General features: G+C 37.1%; 1 protein-coding gene across 1 annotated transcript; it reads right to left on the bottom strand.

The window, feature by feature from the left end:
• Positions 1-7,439: 7,439 nt before the first annotated feature.
• On the bottom strand, positions 7,440-25,177 carry LOC104516418 (vasoactive intestinal polypeptide receptor 2-like; the record flags this gene model as incomplete). Its single annotated transcript, XM_010160734.1, has 3 exons — positions 7,440-7,537; positions 11,255-11,362; positions 25,075-25,177. Coding segments are annotated over 3 exons (309 nt in total), but the record flags the coding sequence as incomplete, so codon positions are not given.
• Between the last annotated feature and the right edge of the window lie 2,632 nt (positions 25,178-27,809).

The raw sequence follows: 27,809 nt of genomic DNA on the forward strand, positions 1-27,809 counted from the left end.
CTTTCCTGGCTGAAACCAGCACACTTATGAATAAAATACTATCTGCTGTTTTTACTGACAAAATATACTGCAAAAAGTTCTTTACTGACCTGTCTGTAACAATGCCTCCACAATATCCTGCACAGTTTATACCTCATAACCCCTCAGTGCTCATGGTTAAGTAGACAAATTTTTCCTTTCGGATCTTCTCTTGCCTGGCTACATGGTGATCTGCCATTGTGCTGCCAAGCTAACCAACTTTGGAGGCTGTCAGTTTCCAAAGGCATCAAATAAACAGACAAAAGGAATAACGTATGAAGAAAAAAATGAAGGATGTTATTTTAAAAAATTGTTGATAAACATTATAAGGAAAGTAGCTTAAATTGATTTGCAGGCAGTCTCAGAATTCAACACTAATTTATCTAACAGCTTTTCTGAGATTGTGTAAGGAGGAAATTTCCCAAGACTGTAGTAAAAAGATTTGTTAAAGAGAATGGTGAATGGTCCAGAAATCCCCTGGAAGCAATAAAGCATTCCCACTAGAGATATCCTTTACTCCAGTTCTCTCATGCTTCAGCTATTATCAACTTGCAACTGAGATGACCTCAGTTCTTAGAAAGCATCTAATGGCCAATTCTATAGCATGGACAAGAATTACAGGAGACATTATATTTACATTCACCCAAGAGTCATGCCCTGTATATGTAAACCTTGTGTCACCTCTTGAAGTAGATGGAACTATACCAGGTATATTAACTGTGTTCACAGAATTGAAAGTCAAAAGGTTCTTTACCTTGTCAGTTTTTGAAGGCATCGTAAAAACCCATTATTCAAGTTGAGAGCTTGACTATTGCCTAATAACTCCAACTGTGGATGTAAATGCATAAATTGCACTCAACTGCAGAAACTTATCAAAATTGTTGCCATCTATAAACATACTTGAATGGCAAGTGTTGGTCTTACAGAATTGAAGATACTGCTTTAAGTATTTTTCAGCCATTAGACTATGTAATAAGAGAGTGTTTTGTACTTTGGCATAGAAAAGTAGCTGTGGTTCAAACAACACTGGGTTGATTAAACGTGCCCAACAAAAAAGTTGGACTTCTTTAATTTTTCATCATTCCATACCATCTTGAAAAATCTGTCTAGATTTGATTTCAGAAAAAAGCCACTGATTGTATCTTTTGAAACTGGACCCATCTTACTTGCATCTGATTTCAGAATTTGTAAATGAAGGAAAAAAGTTGGAACCTTGAATGAACTTTCTTCCAGCCACACTGATGTAACTGCTTCTAATTTAGCTCTAGCTGTGTACTATGAGCTTGACAGTAACTGCCAGGCAGCTTGGATGTAAAATTGCTCCTGTCATGTCTACCCACTAGGAAAAATAGAAGAGGTTGTCTTCCTCCAGAAAAAAAACACGATTTAAAATATCATTTCTGGCATTCTGTAAACACACGACCCCTACAACAAATAGTCTGACTACAATCAAGACAAGCATCCCGTGTACAGGATACACAGTCACAGCTATTAAATATTTGTCACTACTCTGTATTTTACATGGTACCATTTAGAAACAAACTCTTCATATTGTATTTTTGCAAAAGAAACAGGCAAATCAATACCAAATCTGATAGCACACAAAAATCAGTGTCTTTTATGTAAGATGGGCGTTTCTTATTTACTATTCGTTATGAACCATAATTAGCCCGTTCTCAATTAAACTTTAACATCTGAACTTCATGAAAAATTTGTGAGATTGGCAGGAGTAAAATGAGTGCAAAGAAGGTATGGATTGACTAAAACAGAATTTAAACTCAACTGTATTTTTAAAAGATTTTTGATCATACTTTTAAAAGATTTTAACACACAAATAAATATCAAAACCCATTTAGATTTTTGTAACCGTATTCAAAGCATAACCTGATTCAAGTCATGCATATGGAATTGAAATGACATTATGAAATTGAAATTACATGGAATTTTCTGCATGTCTAACAAAAATAGTACTTCTGCAACAGTAGTAAGAACAGCTGGCCTCTGCAAAACATTCACATGATTATCTTAGCAACACTGATTCAAAAACTGAAATCCAACAATTTTAAAGTTTTGAGGAAAATATTCAAATCACAATCACTAAACTAAACTCAATAGGTAGTTAGGCACAAAAAAAATCAGTGGCTTATTATTTTCAGAACAATTTTATGGAAACATTTACAGAATCCTTAACTGCTTTCTAACTATAAAGACCTAATCCTAAAATGTTTTCTCTCTTTTTTTAGTGACTATCTAATGTCAACAGGCTTTAAAAGAGTACAAAAAAGAACAACATATATAAAAATAATTTGGATTAGTACAAGTTTGTCTAATTAGTGTTATCTTTTTTGTAAAATCTATTCTTACACACACTTGTAGTTTGTTTTTTTAAAAGACAACTTTTTCTACTAATGCTTCCTTTAAAGTTAGTTTCATGTTATTGTTACTAAGTTTAGGAGACAGATGTCTTCTGTTTATTTACAGAATAGACATAGCACAGAAGCTTCCTAGGCAAAGTTGACAGTTACCCGGTGGATCTTTCCACTTCAGCCTTGGTTTGGAAGGACCTCTAGGGGTAAGAGGATAATACAATGCTGAAGGACAAATCGCTCTGAAGAAAGTTTAGGGTCAGATTCTTTGTCCAAAGGAGTTTTACTTTTGACCCGATGTCATCCTTAAAGCAAATTAAAACTCCACACCTCTTTATACATATAACCCAAAATATAATTGATCACTACTAAAGTATTTACAATCACTATCATCCCAGGTGACTCTTCATTTTGATTATTCTGTGGGTTAGTATATTCCTGCAATACTGTGTGTATGAGATTCCAGTATTCAGAGATATGATTACTTACAAGCATATACAAATTTATGGTCTCACATTTTCATGATACATGTGTCAGAGGAGATTCCATAATATCCAAATACTCATACTAAAAGAACATACCAGAAAACCTTAAACTGTATACTGTCAAATCAGAACTGGCCCTAGCAAATGAGTTCAGTGATTTAGAAACACTGGAAAAAGCAAATGCAAAGAGAAGTGGAATAGAGAACCCTACTTCTTTCCTTTTGCAAAATGAACACAGTAGCAATTTCTAAAATCTTGTAATACTTACTTACAAGAAGAAATGGATTACATATTGTAGACAATTTACTTTTTTTCTTATCAGACACTTCTACACTTTTTTAAATGGTGCAGAGCAAAACAGAATTTACTAAAAATATGTTACAAAATTGGTATTCCTCATGGTACTTAATAATCTTTATGGAAGTAATTAATTATATTCCTTTTCCAACACCTTCCTGCTTCAATTCACCTTAAGCCTAAACACCACCCAAAAAAGATGAGAGCAGTATTGCCTTAAGTATCTCTTAATAATACTAGCAAAGATGTGACCAGTATTTCAGCATTTGCTTAAGTATATCTTAATAATAGTAGCATCATTCATTAGTGAAAAATGCAGAATGTAATGTAAATAAACATAGCATGATTTATAGGCACAGAGAAAAAGCATTGGTAGATGGCTGCCCTGTATTACATTTTGTTGAGAGGCAAGTATTCAGTTTAGACTCAATACAAACAATCCATTAGTCCAGTGCAATGATCCACTTCACAGACAGTCGTAAAGCATCTGTTTTCTACAGGTAGATACAGACACTGAAGACAGTGTTTGTGCCTGACCTCATTACCTTGACTCTACTTGTCTTGGGTGGTGTATCTTTATTGGGTAGTGGGCAGCACACCCAGGATGTTATCTCTAACAGCAGCCCAAGACTGAATGCTTCAGAAAACTGGCCAAATAGGGGAATAATTCACCTATAGATGAGGCTCCTACTTATGCGCAAGCTGTAACAGTACCATCTCATTTAACATCCCTGAGGATCTTTCTCTCCACGAATTTGTTTTAGCATGAATCAATGTATTCAAGTCACATAGCCTGTAACTTGTATATATTGAGGGTTTGTGTGATCTAATAAACCTCGGCCAATTCACGCTAAGATTAGCCAACACAGTATTAGCTGACCCAGCCATTATTTTAAGTAAAGTGGACACATTTCAGTCCTTTACATTCATCAGGCACATTGCTGTATATTAATAACATTGACAGAGAGTTTAATACCCTCTGAGGACAGCTAGGACACGTCTCTAGCTTGTTCAGTTTAGACAGAAGATATCAAAAGCGGAAACATGAAAGGAAAGATCATGGTGAGTTTGGGGTGAGTTAACACAGCTTGCCCTGTGTTTCTAGCATGGTCAATTCAAGCTATCCACTTTCCTATCGTGCTGCCATGACCTGAACAGAAATATAAAGGAAAAAACAAAGACACTTATTCGATGAATCTAAAACTTGATCATGAAGTTAGCAGTAACGAGCGAGCTTATAGGAAAGAGACTTGAAGTATATAATAAAGGCTTAGATCTACAATTTGATGTGATAACAATATACAGATTTTTTTTCAGACACTGTCAGACTTGTCAAATTGGTTCCCTATAAATACAGGCAGGAGCACTAAAGAATACTAACAGAAAATGTAAAATGAAATAAAGCATTCTATTTAAGGGTGCCATATGATAAACTTTTAGTTAATTTCAAAATGTTAAGCAAATTGTTTATTTTTATAGAACCCGCTAACATACCATTTGACATGGAATAAAAATTGAATGTTTTAACTTTCATTGAGTGAAATGAATGCAAACTGTGGAAGCACACAAGTTCTTTCATACCCTGAACAATATAAGTGAACTTGGCAGAGAAATAATAGATGACATGCTTGCTTATGGTATTTTTAAAATAAGTTTTCTCATTTCAGTGCCTTTTCAGCATAAATATTTGGTACCCATTAATAAATTGTGTGTTCAGTATTTTCTCACCAATGTCTATAATTTAGAACTCCTCTAGAATACACAAAACTACACAAAATAAATGCATATCTGGAGAGATAAATATGCCAGTGCGTATGAATATATATATAAATAAATATTTTAAAAATATATAGAAATAAGTCCCCTTTGAAGTAAAGATACAAGTCCATGTCCTAAAAGACAGAAAAAAAAAAAAAGAGGAATAAATATTTAATTGGATCTATAATGGAAATTCACTCAGCAGTGAAGATGCGGGCACCAAGCTGACACCAAAGACAGTTTTCTACGTACTCCTTTAACACTGTCTTCACAGAAAGCACACAGAAGACAATTCAAGACTTACCATAAGAAAAGTATTTTGACACCTTCCCTAAAATAAGATCTCCTTAGTTACTGTAACTTTGAGGACAACCACGTACATCAGCCGCAAAGAATATCGTTGCGTGGTATTTTTGTGTCCAAAATATTTTGTATCCAAATACTTAGGATTTCATCTTTATATCTTTTTACTGGTATTCTAGGTCAAATAAAAAGTACCTCTACTGATTGATGTTGAGTAACGATTTGTTGTTTTGAGGTGCTGCCATTGAGCACTAAGATCCAAATTCAAGAGAATATCTTTCTGTGTAACAGTTGGCTGATGCAGAATCTTAAATGCCTCCTGAAATCTCACAACTGCATGATACTTGCATGGTCTAATGGAAGGTTTCTCTGCCCATGGCAGGGGGTTGGAACTAGATGCTCTTTAAGGTCCCTTCCAACCCAAACCATTCTGTGATTCTATGACTCTATACTTGCATTTTTTATTTTGTCTCCTGTGTAGAGATGGATTTAAACATATTCTCCCGTTTCCCTTTTCAGATTTTATTCTGATAATTGCTGTCCTTTCTTTAACTACAAAAAACACCCAATATTTGCACAGGAACAGCTTATCTTCTGACAAGTCAGCACTACTGTATCCACTTTTTCTCTTGTCAACATTAAGGTTAGAAAAGAAATACTGTCTCATCCTACTGAAATGAACAGTTTATGATCTTGCGGCAAAGAATATCCCCTGAGCAATGACACTGGTACTTGAGAAAAAAGGACAGGGCCCTCAGGCCATGTTGCTTGAAACGCAATCAGCGCCTGCATTTCCCTTTTCCCTCCCTGCAACATGCTATGCATTTATTCTCTATACTATCTGTGTTAGAGATCTATGATATCTATTGTACTTTTGTTAATCATCTTTTCAGTACCTGTTTTCCACATCTCTCTTCTGATTATTATCCTCACTGGTTTATTATGTGCTCTTTTCCAGGATTTTGTGAATGTTGCTACTACTTCCTATTTCCAGTTTCTTTAGGTTCATTCCTGCAAGTATAGACAACTTGCATTTCATTCTTCTCCTTCAAATTACTAATGAATATGTCAACCAAGAACTGGTTTTTTATTATACTAGCTTGTCTACTAATTAAGTACTTCTCATTACTTGAAATGTTATCTTTTGTTAGTTTTGTTAATTTTTAAGTCTTGACCCATTTTCACTGCACATGACTACATCTGCATTGAGTGACAGTATTTTGAAGTGCCTGTTTTAGCAGTATTGTGTGTGTGTCCCCAAGCTGTCAGATGATAGCAATGTTTTAGAATGTGTCTTCAGAAAAGTTAGGAAAACAACATACTCTCTCAGTTTTCTTTACTATCTGTTTTCAACTACGGTAATGTCTGGGCTTTTAAATACAGAAAGAGATGACAAGAAATGCGTGTCTTAGCTGGAAAGTCAGCATATCACTACAAACCAGACAACACAGGTCTGCTAGAGCTACACACACTAAAATCCAAACCAGCCAGGTATCTTTATTCAAGAAAGGACTTCACCTGTTCATGATAACAAGAGTTTTACTGACACTATGATCTCATCCTTGTAAAAAACTTACTCTTTTAGCGTCAGCAGAAAACCAGATAGAAAATAGGTAAAACCTGATGGAAGAAGTACTTCCCTCAAGAAAAAGAACAAGAAACAGGATCTGCAAAGTGAACAAATTTGTTTTTCCATTTATACTGCATTTAAGATATCTTGATAGCTTTTTGAATGACTTCTAATTGCTAACACAATTTGAAATCCAATAAAATTTTGCAGTAATTCCAATGACCTAAATTCATTCTATTCTACTTCTAACTTTAACACATATCAGCAATCAAGTGGTGCATGTATTATTAAGTTTATTATAGTAGTAGGATTTGTTATAATAGAAACTCCTAGAAATAACACAATGAAAAACATACTGTGCATAAGCCCAATAACACTGCAATATTAGAAATACAGCTGCATCACCGCAATTACCAACTCTTTATATCCTAGAGTTTCAAACAGTTACTGAATTCTACATTTCTGATTTTATCTTACATGACATTTGCAATCCAAGCATATGGCAATCAATGCTACCCAAAATTATGACAGATTTCCATTATTTCTGATAGAGTAAAATGGGAATTACTTAGAAGCAGAATATGCCTGAGAGCTGTACTGAACACCTGCATGTAAATGGATAGAAAAAAATATGTTTCCTACCTTATAATCATCCTCATAGTCATTATACCCACAAGTACTTAAGATGTCAGGAAAAATATCTGACCATCCATTACTCGTACAATTTTTGCTAATATTTCCTGTAAAGCAAAATTTGAGAGTTTAGATCAGAAAGATTCAAGAGTGCTCTCATCAATGAAACTTTACACAACCTGTCATTCTCTGTTAACATGCTGTATTTCCTAGCACTCCTCTTAAAGCAAACCAGTCATTTCCTCTCATGTGCTCTTCATTCCTTTTACTTTGGCTTTTAATCTTGCTCTGAAGAAAAACAAAAGTAATTCCAAGCTGATACCCCAAGGCTTCTGCTTTGGTATAACAACTATTTCTGTTACTTCTGCAAAATCCAGAAATATTTTGCTGTTTTAACTAAAGTATTCTGGAGGGAGCGTTTCAGCTCACTCTATAAAGGGGATAATTGTAGGTGAAGAAATTAGATAAAGTAATTTAAGTGACAGTTGTTCTAACCTCCTATTTAAGCTCTTCTGAGACAGCAATACCAAGTGATCTACTGAAGAGTTACAAAAGCTCTTAGATATTATGTTGATGAATTACTGCTTCAGCAAATGTTGGTAGAGTTGGTAATACACTTTAAAGGCCAAATTATGTGATAGGTTGAAAAACAAGAACATAAATATGCATGCTAAATCTCACTCTTTGAACCAATTACTGAAACAATGTAGTCTAAGGAACATACAGGAGATACCGAAGTATGGTTGGAAAGGAATTCTGAACATCTGCATCTATTAATTTCAGAAAGGATTTTTTTGTTGGAACTGAGAAAAGTGGACTCTTTTCCCAGATGAAGTTACGTAGAAGAGATGGGGCAACACATGATTCTATCCTTAGTCTAATTAATATGAACTAATTTTCATACAATATGAAACAGCTTCAATAGGAGAAAACAAAACAGTCTGATGTCAGAATAAAGAATAGTCATGAAAATTATAATAACTTACTCTTACAATGTTAAATCATAATCAATGATTGCCCTCACCTTTCTTACAGCAATTTGTATATCAATGACACTTGAAATCTGTAACAACATACTGCTTTGTTTTGGAGTTTACCACTGGTTTTAACTGTTTCCAAGATGACTGGTTTTCACCGCACAAGAACAAATTTATGTGTCACAGATCAACTTAGGCCAAGAACAACCAAATGTGTTTACATATATTCCAAACTAAAGTTTTTGTGATTTTAATCTTGCTCACTGGTTACCGGAATTTCTTCTTTGTATAAAGTCTTCAGTGGAAAGTTGTAAATACTCTGCAAAAGGTTGACCAATCAACAGCCAAATCTTTCTAGCTTATAACAAGGCCCCGACCTCAAACCACAGTGGCTCTTCAAACAACAGACCCACTTCTGCCATTTGGCATGGACACGGCATTTTTTAAAGAAAATGTAATCTGTTTATACACTCTGAAGATTCTTCACTTTAAAGTACATCAAGATTCTCTGACTAGGCAGAGCAGAGGAGTGTGTTAACAGAAACACAAATTACGTCCAAGTCAGTTTTGCAAGAAAAAGTCTACGTAGTCAAGATGCTGAAGTATTTTCTACTCTAAGTACTATAAGGCCTTCTAACTTGAAGACAGATAGGCAATGTTCTGTGAAAGACACTTTATTTCTGCACCATCATTCAATGCAATTAAATAGTTCAGATGGCAACCTCATGTAAAACCTATAAATTGACACCTACATTTGAATAGAAAATTCACAGAATAACTTTCAGATACTCATATACTTACATCATCATATACAATACAGAAAAAACATTATAGGATAATATGATTGGTTTTACAGTAAAAAGTCATTTAATAGAAAGTTACTAATATTCAATAGAGAATTAATTACGTGATATGCTTAAACTATAACCTTGACCATCTCAGAAGAAATTTAAGAGCCAGTTCTCCAATATCTGTAAAGATGAGAAGACAACTACTTTTTTTTTTTTTAATTCACAATTTAAATTCAGAAATACTTTAAAGAATTGATGGTATTTAAAAGCCTATTTATGATTTGGAATACTTCCATAAAAAATAAGGTAGCCTAGATCATCTTGTAGTATAATTTTAATTTCTCTTAAACCCTAAAAAACACTAAAACATATATCTCACAAATCTGGATAAATAAAAAGAGTTAAGATTTCTTGTTTCAAGATATTTCTATAATCTCCTGTCATAAGATTCAAGTGAATTTGAAATGTGCTGAGTATGAATTAAATAAATTATATATTCTTGAATATAATCAAATTATAAAGGTACTGAGATGCTTAGTTAGATCTTAATTGAATCAGCCATGCAAGACATTTGTTGTCTTTTTTCTCTGAAATTACAGAAAGGCAAGATCTTAAAAATCCTCTTAACTGAAGAGGTACCCCTAAAAAAACCACCCTGTTAGTTTCACAAGCAAGAAGTGAACAGGTAGCTATAAAAAAAAGCCGTATATGGGAAAATTATAGCAAACTATAAAAAGGAAGTGATCTTTCAGTCTTGGTGACACCATGCCCAAGTGAAATAGTGTGGCAATGCACTGCAAAGGTTTCAGACTTAAATATTTAGTGCAGTTGTTTTACAGGAAAATTAAAATGTTATTGTAATAAAAGATATTAACTGTTAAATATCAAACATCCAAACTCCAGAGGGAGCGTGAATGCTCTAGCTTCTGGCAAATAGACAGAAGCAGTGTGATTTAATTCAGATTTTGAATTTTTGATATTTATTAGTTTGCCTTGTCTCATGAGAACACCTTAATAGCTTCGTTTTGAGTCATACAAATACTTTTATAGGTTTCACAAGATTTAGTGAAGATTACACATACTTTCCCCTTTATAAACTGTTGAGACTATCCACGATAAACTAACCAAGATTCACCAGCTCCAGGAATGAAAACCATTGCTCATCTGTAGATTGTTTTAGTTATCTATTTTTTACTGGAACAAGACTTAATCAACAGTTTTGAGAATAAAGGTATTTTAGTCATACCCCAAGCTACCCTCTGTGTTAAAAGTAATATTGTTAAAAAGATCTCCACAGAGACTCAACAGCTAAACCAAATCACTGTGATAAGTTTTAAATCTTTCACCAGATATTCATGAAAAAGGTTCCTCACCTTAGCAGTGGGGATCAATTTCTCCTGCTGCATTTTGAGATACATATGTGAAATGCTATGTATGCATTGTCTATTTTTAAAACCCCAAAAACAAGTCAATGTCCAAAATTAAACCACAGTATGATATATTGACAAGTTGGTAGACTTAAAACAGTTAAATGATTCAGCAGTCTGAGACACTGATGAGCTCTTTCCAAGTTCCATTAAAAAACAGAATAAAAGGTTTCATAATAACTACCTTAAATTGCAGTAGTGATAATTTTTAGGTATTATCTGTTAATATTGGCTCATTATTCTCATGAAGGGAGCTTAAGAACTCCCCTCCTAAGTACAGAAGCAAAACTGGCATGTGACTTGCTGGCAACTATTAAACTGGTCAATCAGGCTCAGCTGCCTTAATAATTAACAAAAATCAGTCAAAAAGAAGCAGCAATGTCTTCAGCCCTGATGACTGTCACTATACCAGAGTATATTTTTAGTATCTGACTTAACACCATATGGACCACAGTGACAATTATATGGCCTTTTCATGACATATCATGAACAGTTCTATTAAGAATCTATTATCTCTTTAACTAGAAAATAAAAACCTTAAAACTGAAAAAAGCCCACATCATACTTAGCATATTATGTTATAAAACACCAAAGAGAAGCCAGCAAAATTAAACCTTAATATGAAATACCTGGTTTGCCAGAAAAAAGGCTGAACACTTTTGGACATGGGACAGTGACAGTCTCTCCAATCTTCGCAGGACGCCAACAGGTGATGTTATCCCAAATGCCAACACAACCTGAAACAAAACCAGCAGTAAGAGACTTGAAAACTCAGTCTGGTCCAAATCACCCCACTGTATTTGCCTTATAAAGACTTGGTGGAAGCTTTGGATGAGTAGTTCAAGAAACACTAGGCTCTTTCAAGAAAGTTACAAAGATGGCATTTTATATGAAAATATTAAGGAAATCATAAGCTGTCAATTAACCAGCTTATTTTTAGGTTAGTTAATATATCATTTGCAAAATTTCTCATTAAAATGATGTCATTTTGACGGGATCATGCTAAGAATTGATAAGAAAATATTTAACGAATATCAAACATCATGACTGGAGAATTTTTAGAACAAAAGGCATGGACTAAGAAAATAATCTCTGCTAAACTTAATATCAGAAATTTTAACAAAGAATGCTTCTGTTTCAGGAAGGGGCATCATAAACTGTTATAGACAAGTTTTATAGTAGTACTAGTAACTTGCTATTAGTAGATAGTAACTGCTTGATACAGTTTTGCCCATGCTGATATCTCTATAAATGTGGCTAAAAGGCAGTACCTTGAGAATGAGTATAAATCTTCCTATAGCCTACTATGGGCACTTGGATCAAGCATGCTTTATGAGTTTAAAGGTGACTGCTTATACTGCATGCCTTCTAAGCTAAGTGAAGAGTTATGAAGGTTTCTGAGTATGAATTATGGGTACAAAGAATTAAGGAATTGTTACTCATATTAACTCAGTTCTAGTTCTCTCTCTCTCAAAAAAAAAAGTTCAAAATTCTGGGCATTTATTTCTTCAAATAAGGTAGCTAAAGAGAAAAACAAATGGTTTATGCTACCAGTATCACCTCTGTAAGATTATTAGAAAGTATAAGGGACAGTTTGTTCCCTTCAGCAGAGAACATGAAAGTTGGATTAGGAGCTACTCACATCCATGTAGAATATTATTCTTCAGAATATTTATAGTATTAGCAATTCACTATTCATTTCCTCTGTGCTAGTGAGGTCATGCTCAAAATCAAGTCACCTGAGTTAAATGAAGCTGGAAAAGGAACATTTAAAAGTTCTATATTTGTGCTAAACCATCTTAGTGGAATTAAACTTGGTGTGTTGGGTTTGTGTGGTGGTGAGTTCTGGTAGAGGGGGAGGGGCCACAGGGATGGCTCCTGTGAGAAACTGCTAGAGGCTTCTCTAAGTTGGACCTGCCTCTGGCCACAGCCAAGCCAGTCAGTGCCCCTGTGATTAACATATATAACATGGGAAAATAAAAAGACAGCCAGCAGGACAGACAGAGGAGAGAGGAGTAGGATGTCAGAGAGAGAACCAGATAAACACCCAGGTCAGTGCAGAAAGGCAGGTGGAGATGCCCGGAGCAGAAGTTTCCCTGCAGCCCATAGTGAGAGGGCAGGCTGTGCCCCTGCATCCAGGAAGGGTCACGGGGAGGTAGAGACCACCCTGCAGCTGGGGCGCGACCCCACGCCAGAGGAGGTGGCTGTGCCCGAAGAAGCCCATGACTCCTTGGGAAGCCTGCACTGAAGCAGGCCGCTCCTGAAGGATGACCATGGAAGGAACCCACGCTGGAGCAGTTCATGGAGAACTGCAGCCTGTGGGAAGGACTCACCTTGGAGACGTCGGTGGAGGACTGTCTCCCGTGGGAGGGACCCCACGCTGGAGCAGGGGCAGAGTGTGAGGATCCTCCCCTGAGGAAGGAGCGGCAGAGACAGCGTGTGATGGACTGACCACAACCCCCATTCCCCGTCTCCCTGCGCCACTGGTGGCAAAGAGGTAGAGAAATGGGGAGCAAAGCTGAGCCCAGGAAAAAGGGAGAGGTGAGGGGGAAGGTTTTTTAATATCTGTTTTGTTTTGTCTCTCATTGTCCTACTCTGATTTAATTGTTAACTAATTAAATTGATTTTTCTTCTGGAAGTTGAGTCCGTTATGCTCATGATCATAACTGGTGAGTGACCCCTCCCTATCCTTGTCTCAATCCACTAGCCTTTCCTTGTATTTTCTCCTCCCCATCCCACCGGCAGGAGGAGTGAGCAAGTGGCAGTGTAGTGCTTTGTTGCTGGGTGGGCCTAACCCACAACACTTGGTCAGCTCATCTTGACTTCAAGTGTCTAGCAAACTACTTTCAAAGTTCAAGTTACTTTCAAAGTACATGTAAACTAAGGAAGCCAAGAGTGTGTTAGAGAACCTGCAGTTGGATTTGCCCCTGGGGTATGTCGCAGCTGCAGCTTCAAGGACAGCCAGTGGCATAGTATTCCCGTGGGCCTTGCTTTCCTTTGGAAGACATCTAAGTGTGATAGTCAGGAGGGAGCCGCTGTGCTCTACCAAGAATAGGGTTTGTAGATGAAAAAAGAAATTGAGAGGAGGATTATGGGCTAAATTCTGTATTTGGTCACCAATTCCATAGAGTCATCTTTATACAGTTTCCCAAGGAAATGCTATTCTCCAGAGGAGTCACTCGTTCATGGGGACTGGGTCTTTCTTCACTCCTCTTAAGATTATACAGCTCTAAATGAAGCATCTGTTTTATATTCAGAAAGATGATGCCAAAAATAAGGGATTACTAATGGGAACACTTCACAAAATTAATCTGTGTGGGTAGATAACATGTAATGCCTTATTCTCCACTGCCTTGTACACTGTATCAACCTCCAAAGAGATACGCAACAAATGTATTACTGTTCATTTCCTCACAGACCCATACTCACTTCAATGCCTTTTCCAGTCAAGCAGCAAAAAATCTTCAAAGAGATTTGGAGATTCCAAATCTCCAATGTATCACAACCTCTCTGGGAAACCTGCACATGCACAACTTCCTGCATGAAGAATTTTGCCATGCCTCTAATTAGGATTTCCCTTGCTGCAGGTTGCTTCTATTGCTTCTTGTTGTGATTTTTCTTTGTTATTGTTGGGTTTTTTGTGGGTTTGTGGTGGGGTTTTTTGTTTGGGTTTTTTTTCCCCTTGCTTTTTTTTCTGTTCACATCTGAAAAGAATCTGGCTTCATCATCTCTAAAAGCCCATTAGGTAGATGAAGACAGCAATCAGATCATTATTCTTCAAGCTAAACAAGCCCAGCTTTCAGTCAACCGTTATATGATGCATATACTAGTGCCATCTCCACGCTCTCTGCTGAGCTGATTAATGGCTTTCCCATACACAGGACCCCAAAACTGAATACAATGCTCTGCTGACATGCAGTCTCAGAAGAACCAAATAGAGACAGGCAACTGCTTCTCTTGATCTACCACTTTAATCATGTAGCATAGTACATGGTTAAACCTCACCTCCGTAAGGGTGCACTGCTGACACATGTTTAAATTAATATATTTCTAAAGCAAACTGCTGAAATGGTTCAGAGTAATTTCATCCCAGAAAACGCTTATTTCTTCCCAAGAAAGCCTGAAGTTGTTAATCTGTAGTCCACAGTTGGCTGAGAAGTTCCTGTTCCCATTGAAAATTCACTCATTTCAGGTTTCTAGTCCTTACCTCTTTAACGAGTGTTTTTAGCAACCGACTCAGATTGTAATACTCTTTGAACTCCGTAATAATTCCTTTTTTCCTGATGGTCTTGCAGAGTTTATCCTTTCTAGTGTATCTGCCCCTACAGCTGGTTCATACATTTCTTTAAGAATCAACTCATGAGTTTTATGTATGCTCTGTTTTACCTGAGTACCTCCTATTCCCTGTCACTTGTGGCTTTTCTTTTAGCATTAGTAACGGTATTTCTGAGGCGATGTTGACTTGACCATACGTATATAATTTAACAGATTTACATCTGAGCAAGTCACCTTCATACCCTCTGGAGTTGCAGTACTGGATTAAAATGAAGTCTGACATCTCTGTGATGCAATACTAGGGCTTATGAAAAGTAAAAGAATATTTACTTCACCCAATTCAGGTCATGCTTCCTTCCCAATTGATTTTAAGCCAGAAACAACATCAACAATGTGACATACGAGAAAGACAAAGAAACTATTTTCTTCATCTGCCAGCACTCAGAACTATAGTGACAAGATTCAACTCTTTTGGCTTTGATTCATGTACTGCCTCAGCCAGCACAAACAAGCCCTGGAGTGCAAGGAATAATTAGCACCATGTACGACTTCAGACCTTTTTAGTTCACCCCTATTTCCACTAACAAGTGAGAGCTGAGATGAGCCATGAAAGTATTCATGAACACCCATAAAAGCTGATGACTTCCACAGATTTTCCCTTTTGTTCAGTATACTCTCTGTGAAACGGTGGATTTGCTACAGTAACCTGCAAACAGTTCAGAGGCCTTTAGAAATTTTTGCTACACTACTATATGGACCATCTAAGGTTTTGTTAAAAAGGCAGCTGAACAATGTGAACTTCAGAGCTCAATTAGTAGCTTTTCCACAAAAAACCACAAACCTCTAATTCAAGCTTTACTTACATGACATACACACAAAACCAGAGGTTGAAGTCTTATTCCCGGCAAAGTTAGTCAACACATAATTTTCAGATCTCAAAGCTAGCTTGCAGGAAGGAAATCAGTATACAAGTTTTTGATACTCAAAACACTACAATTCACTAATGTTTTCTGGGGAGGGTACTTTTTACCTCAGTTTTTCCTCAGTATTTTAGGACTTTACAGATATCTACAGCACAGGAGAGAATTTTTTTTTTTTCAGGCTCTGTAAATCAGATAGATGAAATCACATAAAAGATGTATTTCCTACATCAAGACTCCATTCAGATGCATCAACAACCATAAGAGTGAAACTTGAATGACTGTCATCAGAATTCCAAGAAAACATTAATCCTCAATTTATGCATTTTTACAGGTTTATTTATTATGGTACAGGAAATCTGAGAAAACTGCTGAAATGTCCTGGAGGCATTTATAGTCAATGAACAGTTACAGCGTGCCTCTGAAAACTGGTCTAGTGCTGAACGCTGAAACGATGGTGTTACTGGTGTGGTGCTAGGGGCTGTTAGAAGTACAACTGTTAAACAATGAGCACTTTCCAGCCCTTCAACTCACACCTTTCCTCATTTTCCCCTCCTCCTCCTACTACAGACTTCTGACAATATTGCAGTCATATAGTCTTTTTCTTCTCTTAGCAAAACACACTCTTACACAGATTTGGGAGACAAGAAGTCCATTCTCACTACAGTTGCATCAATTTGTCTCTTCCATCCCTCAACATGTCTCTGTTGTACAGCACGAGCTTAATTGTGCACAACTGAAACTAGTGATTAATTTCCCACTGATCTTGGGAATCCCAGATGTGGCACAACCTGAGACCTTGGTGAGTTTCACAGGTCTTCAAGCAGATATTGCTCTTGACCCACCATAATATCATTTTACAACAGTGACATATGCAATATTGTCAGAGGGTGACAGAACATGATTCACTTCAACCTAAAGCACATGAAAATAGGCCAAATTCCAACAATTGCTTGTTTCTCCACAGTGACTATAGAGCAGCTACAGTGCTATAAACACCTACACTGTTGGAAAATGGAGGTACAATGAATGCTATGTTAAGTGTATCTCTTTCTGCACACACAATATCTAACATAATCAAGCTTGATATTCTACTCTCTACTCACTCTTTTCCACTCTCTGTCCAGATATTAATTAATTCAGTGCTAGGATTTCTAGATTGTCAGCTATCAGTGTCACATTTCATAGTCATTACGTACACTTTTATTCTCTGGAAGTTTTACTCATCTCCTGCATACAAGACTCTTTCCTACTTCCCCCAAAAGATACTAATCAATTAAGAGACAACAGTTTATTTGTATTTTTAAATAAGGTTTTAAGTTGTGGTTCTAGTAACGATACTAGAACCTGTGCCCTACATATAACAATGTCTTTTCAGCCTCTTCATTTGCATAATTTATTTCTCTGGTACGTCATTCACAGAATATCCAGCGAAACAACCAATCTTCCCAGAAAACCTTTGCTCAGTGACTTGCTCAGAAGTATGATCATGGTGTCACTCCTCTACTGCTCTTCCCTCCTGTTTCTCCAGATGATACTGCAGATGCTATTCTTAGTTTCAATGAGATCGCTTACTTTATTGGAATGTTTGCTCTCTAATGTTTGTGATGCATTTGCAGATACTTTATGATGAAAGAGAACATAACAGACTAAACTACATTTTGTTTCGCATTTTTTTCAGCTTACATTAGTATTGCCATCACATTCATCGTCCCGCTATCCGAGATCCAGTCTTTGAGAAACAAGTTTGCATACTGACATGTGATGCTTCATCTATAAAAAATGTGTAATGTCGGGTTTGTACTGGAAAGTTTCGGGTTTATAAACATTTTATCTATCGATTAACCACTAGGTGGCACTCTGCATTTGGATTTTAAAAAAACGCCAATTCAAAGAGGTTTAGCATTTTTGAAACTATATAAGCATGCATGATAACACGAAACAAAGAGAGAAGGCTGTGAAAAAGAGCCAGAAAGTTGACAGCTAGTCCAGGGTTTATTTTTTGAACATGGAAACGTTTTGATTTTTGTGCTTAACTTGACAAAGCAGAAGCAATCTCACCTCTTATGGGCAATGTTTTCTAGACTGGAAGTCTGAACACCGCAGCATGTAATTTAGGCTGCCTGAGAATTTATGAACATATATGGACTGAAATTCTTTCTGCATTTTACACAAGTAATGAGAAAGAAAGGAAAAGGAGGCGCTAGAGAAATAGCAAGCTAGAAAAGTAAAACAAACACACAGCAAAACTCTGTAAACCAGCAATAGGAGTAAGACAGCAGCAACAATACTGTTGCTCTAAGCTACTCTGCTCAAGTTATTTGCCGTCTACTTTTGTCAGGGCCCTGAGCACACTAATGGGCCTTAATGGCCCTGGCCAGCCTCATGCCTCCTGCTCAGTGTCCCATCTAAGCTCAGGTCAGGGCCTTCAGTGATGTTGTGGGTGCACCAGCCTTCAGCTTCATCACAGCAATGCCTGTGCCTGCCTCTGCGTGGGCCCTAACCCACTACTATGGCCCTACCTGGCCATCCCAGTGCTGTGTCTGGCCCTTGTTTCCCACGTCAGGCCAGAACCTGACCCTCCACCTGCAGGCTAATGTCCTCAGCTGTCCCTATCCCAGGGAGGTGCCCAATGCCAGGGGCTGCCCCTGGCTGTCCTGGCTGGGGGTGGGACAGGCCCTGCCTGGCCTAGGCCGACAGCCTTCCTCCACATGGAGCTGCCAGCCTGCGATCGTGTGAATATGGAAATACTGACTCCAAAAAAAGCCAAGAAGCAACGACAATGTGCCTATGTTGAACTAAAGCACTGTTGTGAAACTGTACAGAGTATATACAAGCTCTGATTATTCAGAAATACTGAGGAAATGTAAATGTAAACTTTTAAAATTACTAGTCAACAAAAACTACTCACACACAGCAAGTACAGTTTGGAAAGCTACAGTATACATCATATTTAACTAGTTAAACAGACTGACGAAACCAGTAGTTTATCTCATATTTACCTTAAATGTTTGCAGTTTATAGGTTTTCAAATGCCAGTCCTATTACCAGGAATGGCAAAAATACTGTTACAAATTTCTAGGAGATTACAGGCTTCTCTCTAAATGAAACATTTCAGAAGAAATGCCATATTTCCTTTCTGATGAACAACTTCCCATTACAGAATTAAAAATCTACAAGCCAATTTTATTTTTTTAATGTAATTTACAAATTTTAGAGTACTATAAGAAAATATGGAAGTTGCCAACTAAAATCTTTTAAAGAAAAAAAACCCCAACTCTGACAAAGTAAACGTATTTCCATCCACATTTTCTACCAAGTAAATCCTGCTTTCCAGTTACTCCAGTGTTCTTTGGAGACACAGCATTTATTTTTGTAAGACTGGACTGCACTCTAATCTTACCATATGAACACCATTTTCAATTATCCTGGTAAGATATTAATGGATGTATAGTCTAAGCTGTAGGAGGTACCTTCATCTTCATGTTGCCTCAATTTAGACATACTGTACATTATTCATAAAATACCATTAAATATCAATCTTCTGTTCATATGAACTCCACCAAAAATATTAAAAGACTCTATAAAGTATTGGGATCATATATTTCTGTTAGTTTGCATTATGTTTAACCCATGTGGTGTTTGTTGTATCAGTTAGGCCTTTTAAATGCTTTGGTATTCAAGACTGCTTCCTTGTGTTATTTGAACGCTCTGTGTCATGGAGAGTAGACTGCCATGGCCACAACTGTCTTTATCAGACCCAAGAACAAAACTATGCAAGGCAGTATTTCTTTCAGAATCTTCTGAAAAACACAATAAATTCACTTATGGCTGTGAACTTTATTTTTTAAGGGTTCCAAGTGCCATTTATGAATGTCTACTGCTGAATTCCTATTTAGGACTTGGGGGATACAAATTTCAGACCTTCAAAATTGTAGAATGTGCCTGTGCTCTCATGTTGCCTCTCTCCTTTACAAAAACCAATTGTTACTATCACTCTTAGTAATCTTTATTATTTGAGATTTTTGAATGAGGCTGATCAGGTAATTTTCTTGGTATTCACTGTTTATTTCCTGTTGGTTATTTTTCAGTAGGCAACTCCTTTCATTCAAGGTTCTTTCTCACCTATCACCCAGCCTCCTCAAAAGATGAGCCAGCTCTGCCTCTCTTCTGCCCTCAAATAATTAAGCATAGCTTCCACAAAGTCCAGACACTGTCAACACTATAAGGATGATCAGTTTTATGCGGTGTCATTAATGACGAAACTTCAATTAATGGTAGCCAAAATCAACAAACATTCAGAGCAGCCCCTTCAGACCCCTCATAAAAAAACATGTGAAGCAAGAAGTAGCAGCATTTTGGTACTACAGCCAGAAAAGCAGCAGCACAGAGATTCAAGAAAGCTAAAATTGTCCTGCCAAGAGATACTGGTGCTGCATGAAAAGAAGTTCCACAATCCCACTATCTAATTTATTCTATCCTTAATGCTACCTCAGATAACTAAGCAACACTGCAGTCTGAACTACTGTCTTAGTTTACAGATAAAATAGCTGCAAAACCAAACAAAAACTGGAGAGGGAACCTTGAGGAGATTCCTTTTCACACAGCAGACTAAAGGCCTTATCTGTCTTTGTGTAAGTCTCCATTTACTGACATGGAGGAGAGAGTGGTCATCAGGCTGGCTTAGTTATACTCATAGTCAGCCCTCTTGCACAATACAAAGATATACATGTGTGTGTATCTGTGGGCTTGGAATACAAAATAGGCACCTTTCTTACTGCAGAAATAACCTTAAAAGCAGAGTTTAGTTGGCTAAACTAACTTTTTGGACAACTTGCCATGGGTCAGATATTTGAACATTCATCGCACCGTTCTGAAGAGCCTTCAGAACGCTATGCTGTTTCAGCCACAACATTATGAGCTCCGTGCTGGAATCACTGAGTGAAATTCTATTGAAATTACTGAGTGTAATTCGTGAGATTAGATTACAAGTGACATTGGTTCCTCTTTCTTTAAATTTATGAATACATGAGTGTATCATTCTGGTAGTCCTGCATGGACTTAATTTCCCACTATTAGCTGCATTACAAAGCCTCCCCTCGAGAGGTTTACAAAATTCTTTCAAAAGCCATTTCTCTTTCTGTCTACACCCCTTCCTCAAAGTTAAGATGCCATGTCTAAAATTAAAAATGTTATCTGGCATATGGGTCTCACAAAATCACATTTTGGAAAGCAAGAACAAAAAAAGACACATTTAATAAGCAGCCACCCAGTCCAAAATAAAAAAAACCCAACCCAAAACCAGACTTGGTTTCTTCATAATGAGATCTTTCTACAACGTCTTGATATAGAACTCTGTTATAAAGTCTACTGACTAAGTTTTAACACTGTCGACCATGAGATTTCACTTTTAATTTAGAGGTGAACTGAAATGCATCAATTACTTTGTAAGGTGAAATTCTGAATACTGAATAAAGACAGAAATTTGCAGTTGGACATTTTTAATATATTTTTCAATCACATTTATTGGGACCTTTCTATTTTTTAAGATGACAAGACATAGGAAGATAAATCAGTGTTTTCCCACATGGACTTCAAAATCTGTAGCTATTATGAGCTATTTAGAATGGAATGAATCTGCCCTCCAAAAATGGGAATGAAAAAAAATTCCTCTCCCAGGCTTCCAGCTGAGGTGCATCAATACCTCAGGTGTCAAATTAGAGGAAGAAACAAGGAAAAAAAAAACCCCACAGATGGAAGCTAATGCAGTCTTCATAAACAATTAGATTTGTTAGACAGCACTCAGAGAGGAAGACACTGCCATGGATCTTTGGAGAGTAACTTTCTTCCCTAAATGAAGTGTAATGCTCCCCACTAACGGAAGAGTATGTGCTAATACCTAAAAATCCCCCAAAGATTGCAAAGCAGGAGGTCCAGATTGCTGTCTAACAGTCTGACATTGGCAAGTGAGCAGAATTTAGACAAACTGGGTCCTGAAGTTTTAATATGTCCTTAGAATTGTTCAGAGGGTATTTATGCAGTATTTATACAGTGTTTCCTTGCAAAACACACTATTGCTTTAGTAAGCCATGAAGTAATCAATGCCTTTGTAGACTTCACAGTCAACAGTTTTAGGTGAACTACAAAAGTTACTGAGTGAAAATCTTCAGCCCATGTTATGAAGCAGCTCAGGTAAGATGACTATAACATCATTTTATTATGTTAAAAAAAAAAAAAACCAAAAACAAACAACCACCCACAGAAACCCAAACCACAATTGCTTTTATGTCTCCTTAATTGGGAGCTGAGAAGTATTACATAACAATAATGTGTGGAATACCTTATCTAGGCAAAAGGACAAACTGCCTGTCCCATAAAATTTGGATCCTCCAAAATTCAGGTGTGCATGCCAGCCACATTCTGGATGATGTCACATAGAAGCGTGAATGCTTCTCAGGTGCCCAAGAAATCAATGACAAAATTCCCACTGATTTTCATAATGGAGGCACAAGCCTCCTGTGGAAAATCTCAATGAACCTTTATTTCCAAATTCTAAACAGGACCTGCCACTAGATTTCATTATAGCTTTTGTGAGGCAGGTAGCACATACTAAATTTAGAAAAGCATAACAAGGGCTGTATAAACTTCTTTCCCATTCAGGAAAAAGTGAAATAGGTTTTGAGTTTATTGTAATGAATTACATGTCAAGTGTACCAAAAGTTTTAAGTGTGGAGCTAGGACTTGGACCAGTTCCAGCTTGCCAATTTTCATTAGTCATTCTTCTTTATCAGCAGTCAGAGTATCACTGTGACAGTCTGCAAATCTCAATTCAAAATACTCTACATCTTCGTATGAATACAGAGAGTTTATTGGGAAAATGAGGACACAGAGAATGGATGTTTTTGGAAATGGAAATGCACATATTTAACATAGGCTCTTCTGAACAGGTTCTTGGTATCTATAACATGAAGTATAGGATAAATTCTCCTATAACATTAAATATACAGTTTTTAAGGGTTCATTACCATAGGGGCTTTATTCACATTTCTTACAAAACGGTATATTCCCTTAGTTTCAGCCAAGAATTCAATTAAATATATAAATCCTTCCACTGCTGTTTCATCACTACCTGCAGGGCTGAATCAACACCATCAGACAAGGGTCTCCTTCCCAGACATGAAGTTCTCACACTGCAGTTTGCCTTCAGGAGGCACCCCACTTCCAGTGAAAAGAGGTTGTGAAGAAAATACTGATGGAAAACTTCTTTGTTCCCCTAGGGAACCCAAGATAAAACTGGTGTGCATCACAAGGATACCCTTGGAGCAGCCCAGCATCTGGACCACAAAAGTGGATCTTCAAAAAAGGTTGACTTTCAAAACTGTATAATAGGTAACACTTAATTTATTAATACAAGATTTAATTCATTAAGATGTGCTAGCAATTATTTCTCCAACTGACTTCAGACTAGCATTATTTATGTAACAGCTGTCTCTCCACCACTCATATAAATAAAAAAAATCTAAATGTAGATCAATTATTCCATTAAGATTTTGCTTGGAAGTGATACTCATGCAAATTATTCACTGTTATTATAATTTTTCTAATTACTGATCTGGATTAACCAAAAGGGAAAAATTATAGTAAAATACAAACTGTTGATGACACTTTTAATTATTTTATTGTATAAAAATTGATATTAGAATATGCATCAAGGGAGTTACACATTCAAATCAAGGAGGGAGGTGGAGAAAGCATCACTGCTTGGGACTCATGTTTGTGCTCGAAGGGCACTGCAGATGGCAGGTTCCTGAGGTATCAATCGTATTCACAGCACATTCAAAAAGGACTGGCTATGAAAAAACAAATACACTATGTATCACCTAGTTCAGCCAAAGGAAAACAACTGCACTGCAAGAAATGTAGTGTTCCAAGGAGCCCAGTTATTCTGAAATGATACATACCTGGACTACCATGTCAAAAGGCAGGACACTGAAGGCTTTCAGCTTTGTAGAACTAATTTGAAATTAAATACTTCCAGCTACTTAAAGATCATTTAACAACAGAAATGTAATGATTAGTTTTAGGCGTGACATTTCTTTGTAAAATCAAAATTGTATTTTGAACTGAAAAATGTTCAGTTGCCTTTAGGTCTCACATTTCTTCCCCCTTTTTCTAAGTCTCACTGCAAGGCCACCCTTCCCTTTAGTATTTTACACGTTACCAGAGAAGTGCAGGTAACATAGTAATGAAGCATTCCAAGAAGCACTTTCACCTTTTCACCAGTAGGTCCGTAGAGACTGCTTTCTGCTCACAAGTTCTGGCATACGGTTTATGAAAAACAACTAAATAATAAAAAAATTCCTATTTTTGTCATTTAAAAAAATAATAAATACACACTTCCAACTTTACTAAAAAAACCAAGAACTTTTAACCAGGTTCCTCCCTAGTTACTTTAATGCTACAGATTTGCACTTTATTTGATGGTCTGGATTTATCTGTCCCCTCTGTATTTTGCTTGCTGAAGAAATATCTTTATCGGCAGCTCCAACTTACAACAGAAATGTCTTTTTTTTTCCCCCATAATCTTATGTAGCAAGGATATCTAGTGAAATATAAAATGGAAAAAATAAACTACAACTCGTCTTCCTTTTTTCTTCTATTAAATTACAATTAGCTACACCTGTATGTATATATTTATCTTTCTATGTAGAGAGAACATAAAACTAATACAATAACAGGGAGAATTTGTGTTTCGAATGTAACCCTACTGTCCAGTTTCACCTTTGCATGACTCTACAGTACTCTGGGTGTGAATCTGATCTTCTGTCTAGAACATCATCTGCCTGGGAAACCTAGAGATCATTCCTGCCACTAGTACTTTACTTCCAACCATAGACAGAGACATGCTTGGCTCCAAGGCTTTCAACTTTTCCTCAAGCCTGTCCTTTGTGCCAGTCCTATCACCACCAGCCTGTAGCTTCTCTGCCAGTCAGAACATACTAGTAACAACAGCTTAAAACATGAGAATGCATCGGCTCCCAGTCACACCCCGTGCGTGCCTAGTGCCTGGCACCCCTCTCTCAACATGCTGCATCTGTGCCTTGAACGCAAAATCTGTGTAAATTCTAAAATACATAAAGTTATAAGCACAGTACAGACAAATACAGCAAATATAACTGCAACAGCAAAGAAGGTAAAGGGAGATGATCTTGAATACTCCCACTGGCTCTACACTACAACTTATTTTTTCTTACCTTTGTAGTCCACTGGCTTTGCATTCTTGAGAAGTTCCATGCACCTTGTTTCCTCCTTGTGAATCTCCAGCTGAAATCGACATTCTGGTTGGACACCATTCACCTGTGTCAACAAACAGGCCAGGGACTTGAAACACAAATTAAAATGCTTTATGAAAAATGCAACTACAAATAATGAAATCCACAGCTTTAACTGGCACTGCTTTTGCCCAAGTACATGCTAGGCATTTTACAGGCACAGTGATTACCCGTTTTAGCTTCTCACACATTGACTTTTCAAAACAAAATGTTAAAATAATCTACACTGGCTTCTGTAGCATTTCCAGGCCAATTGTCATCTACAAGAAACTATTTAACTTTGTAGTTTATTCACCAATATTGTTTCATGAGACTTTTCCTCCAGAAAACTGTGAGTTAAACTGAAGCAGGAAAGTAAACACATTTGCTTTTTTCACTTTTGTACTAAGTTCGTAAGCTGAAAGTTTAATATGAATCACAGAACATGAAAACTGATCACACTGCATTCTCTTTTACATGGTAAATTTTACTTTTCTTCCCTTTGTCACCACGGCAATTTTACCTCCTGAAGGCCTAGAGCATGATTATTTGTTTCAAGCAAGTGCCACACGGGAAGAAACCCTCACTCCTTTAAAAGTGAAAGCACTATTGCCTTTACTCATTTATAGACCTGCCCCCAGTTCCTTGGCTTTCAGAAAGGGTTATTTATGTCCATTGGAAGAGACAGGGATGTGGCAGTACTGGGGAGAGGAACAAGACACTGCGAAGTTGTACTGAAGTCAATTGGATTCACGGAGGCAGACAGAGCCTAATAGAGAAAGAAACATGCAGAGTCCATGAGAGACTGCGTAGGAGAAATGACTGTAGTAGGTGACAAATGGGAAAATAGGAAATGCCACTGGAGCTGAAGGGAGAGTGAGATTAGCTCAAATGAAATAACATCATAATGAAATAAAATGTGACTACGCTGTACTTCAATCATCCTCACATTTGTAGTACCAAGAAAAGGGTGGTCTCTCTCCAAGCTTCTTTTCTCACTCTTTTATAGAGGACATTTAATAACAGAATCTGGTAATAATATCCGATTCATGACACACTATTTTTTAAAATGGAAATACTTAATTAAACTGTGATCATGGACCCAGAACCTAGGACCCAGAGGTACTGTGGTTATTCTGCAGTCTCCTGTGGAGAAGCCACTTGCACAGCTTTTAAAAATACAGCGTGATAGACGTAAGCATAATAGCAGGAGCTGTTATGAATACTCATTAAAATCTGTCTCTTCTCCAAATGCCTCACTTCACCATCTAGGACATAAGAACTTTACTTCCTTTTCCCCATCTTTTCTCTATATTGATTATTGAAATTACATGATTTCAGGGAGGATTATTTTTTTCTTTTTAAAATGAATTTGTACAGATCCTTAACATAAGTTAGGATTTCTAGCACTTGTAATAGAAAGTTCCCCACCATACTGAAAATACCGCTTTTGTTATGTATTATCTACTTTCCAGATAGCTCCCATGTAAAATAAAGTCCCATGTATACATAATGTTTTTAACTTCATTTTTTTTTCACACAACAGATTTTGGATTTTTTTTTTCCTCCAATTGTGAACATTCAGCTACTGAGAGTAAATCTCCTACTCATCAGAAAGTATAATTACTGGGTCTTGGAAAGGGAGATTCCAGTAAACGGAAATGTGAACTACATGAGGGGCAAATCAAAGCAGCTACTGCAATTAAGAAACCTGCCAAATAAGCATGAGAGAGAAGTCACTTATGAAAGAACTGCAAGTTTCTCAGTCTCTCTAACAGTGCAGGTTACTTTGGGAACATATATTTGTTAGTACCCAAAAGTAACACATTACTTTTCAAACCTGGGATGCATGCCAAACCATAACACACTTTGTTCTAATACATATACCAGTTTTATTCAGATGTACTTCACCAAGCCAGAGATTGAGGTTTCAAGACTACATCACACTGACCACGTCCCGAAATCCATCATGAACCCCAAAATGGAATTTGAGGGCACCCAGCACCTTTCAGGGCTGGTGCTCATCCATCTTTCCTTCTGCTTTACCAGGGGGAGGTTATCCTTAGTAACCACGGAATACAGAACCATGTGCGCTGTGCTGCGTATTGTGAAGACGCACAGTTAGCTGGAAATCCAGCTAAGGAACCTCTGCGGTTTTAGTGGCTTGACAATGTTTAAGGCATCGAGAACAGCAGTTTGACTGGAAAAACATTAATTCTGACAAACAGCTTATATTTAACTTCAGCATTGTTTCCCAACTTTTGGTGAAAATTATGTTATGTTAAATTTACAGTGACAAAAAATTGAAGTTATATTTAGAGGGTGGACTTTTGTTTATTTTTCCTCGCCCAAGTTTCCAGTAACATTACAGACTTTGACAAAACAGCCGAATAAGTGCTTAAAAAGATAAAGATGTTAAAAGCAGCCGCCCTAAATTGGAAGGCTTTAATATTCCGAGAGCTGTGCCTGTTGTTCCCCGGTTGCAGGCAGGAGAGAAGTTACTCATGCAGGGGTTTGCCCCAGGTTAGGACTGACAACGACTCTCAAGACCGTACCGGGGCAGCGCTCTGTGAAGTCTCGTCTCAAACCAGCGGGGAACAAGCGACCCGGCGACGAAGGGCCCGACTCCGGCCCCCCGTCAGCAACGCTCCGCCGGGGATGCGGCCCCGCGGAGCTCC

This window comes from Eurypyga helias, unplaced genomic scaffold, assembly GCF_000690775.1.
Source record: "Eurypyga helias isolate BGI_N326 unplaced genomic scaffold, ASM69077v1 scaffold20551, whole genome shotgun sequence".
Taxonomy (NCBI): Eukaryota; Metazoa; Chordata; class Aves; order Eurypygiformes; family Eurypygidae; genus Eurypyga; species Eurypyga helias.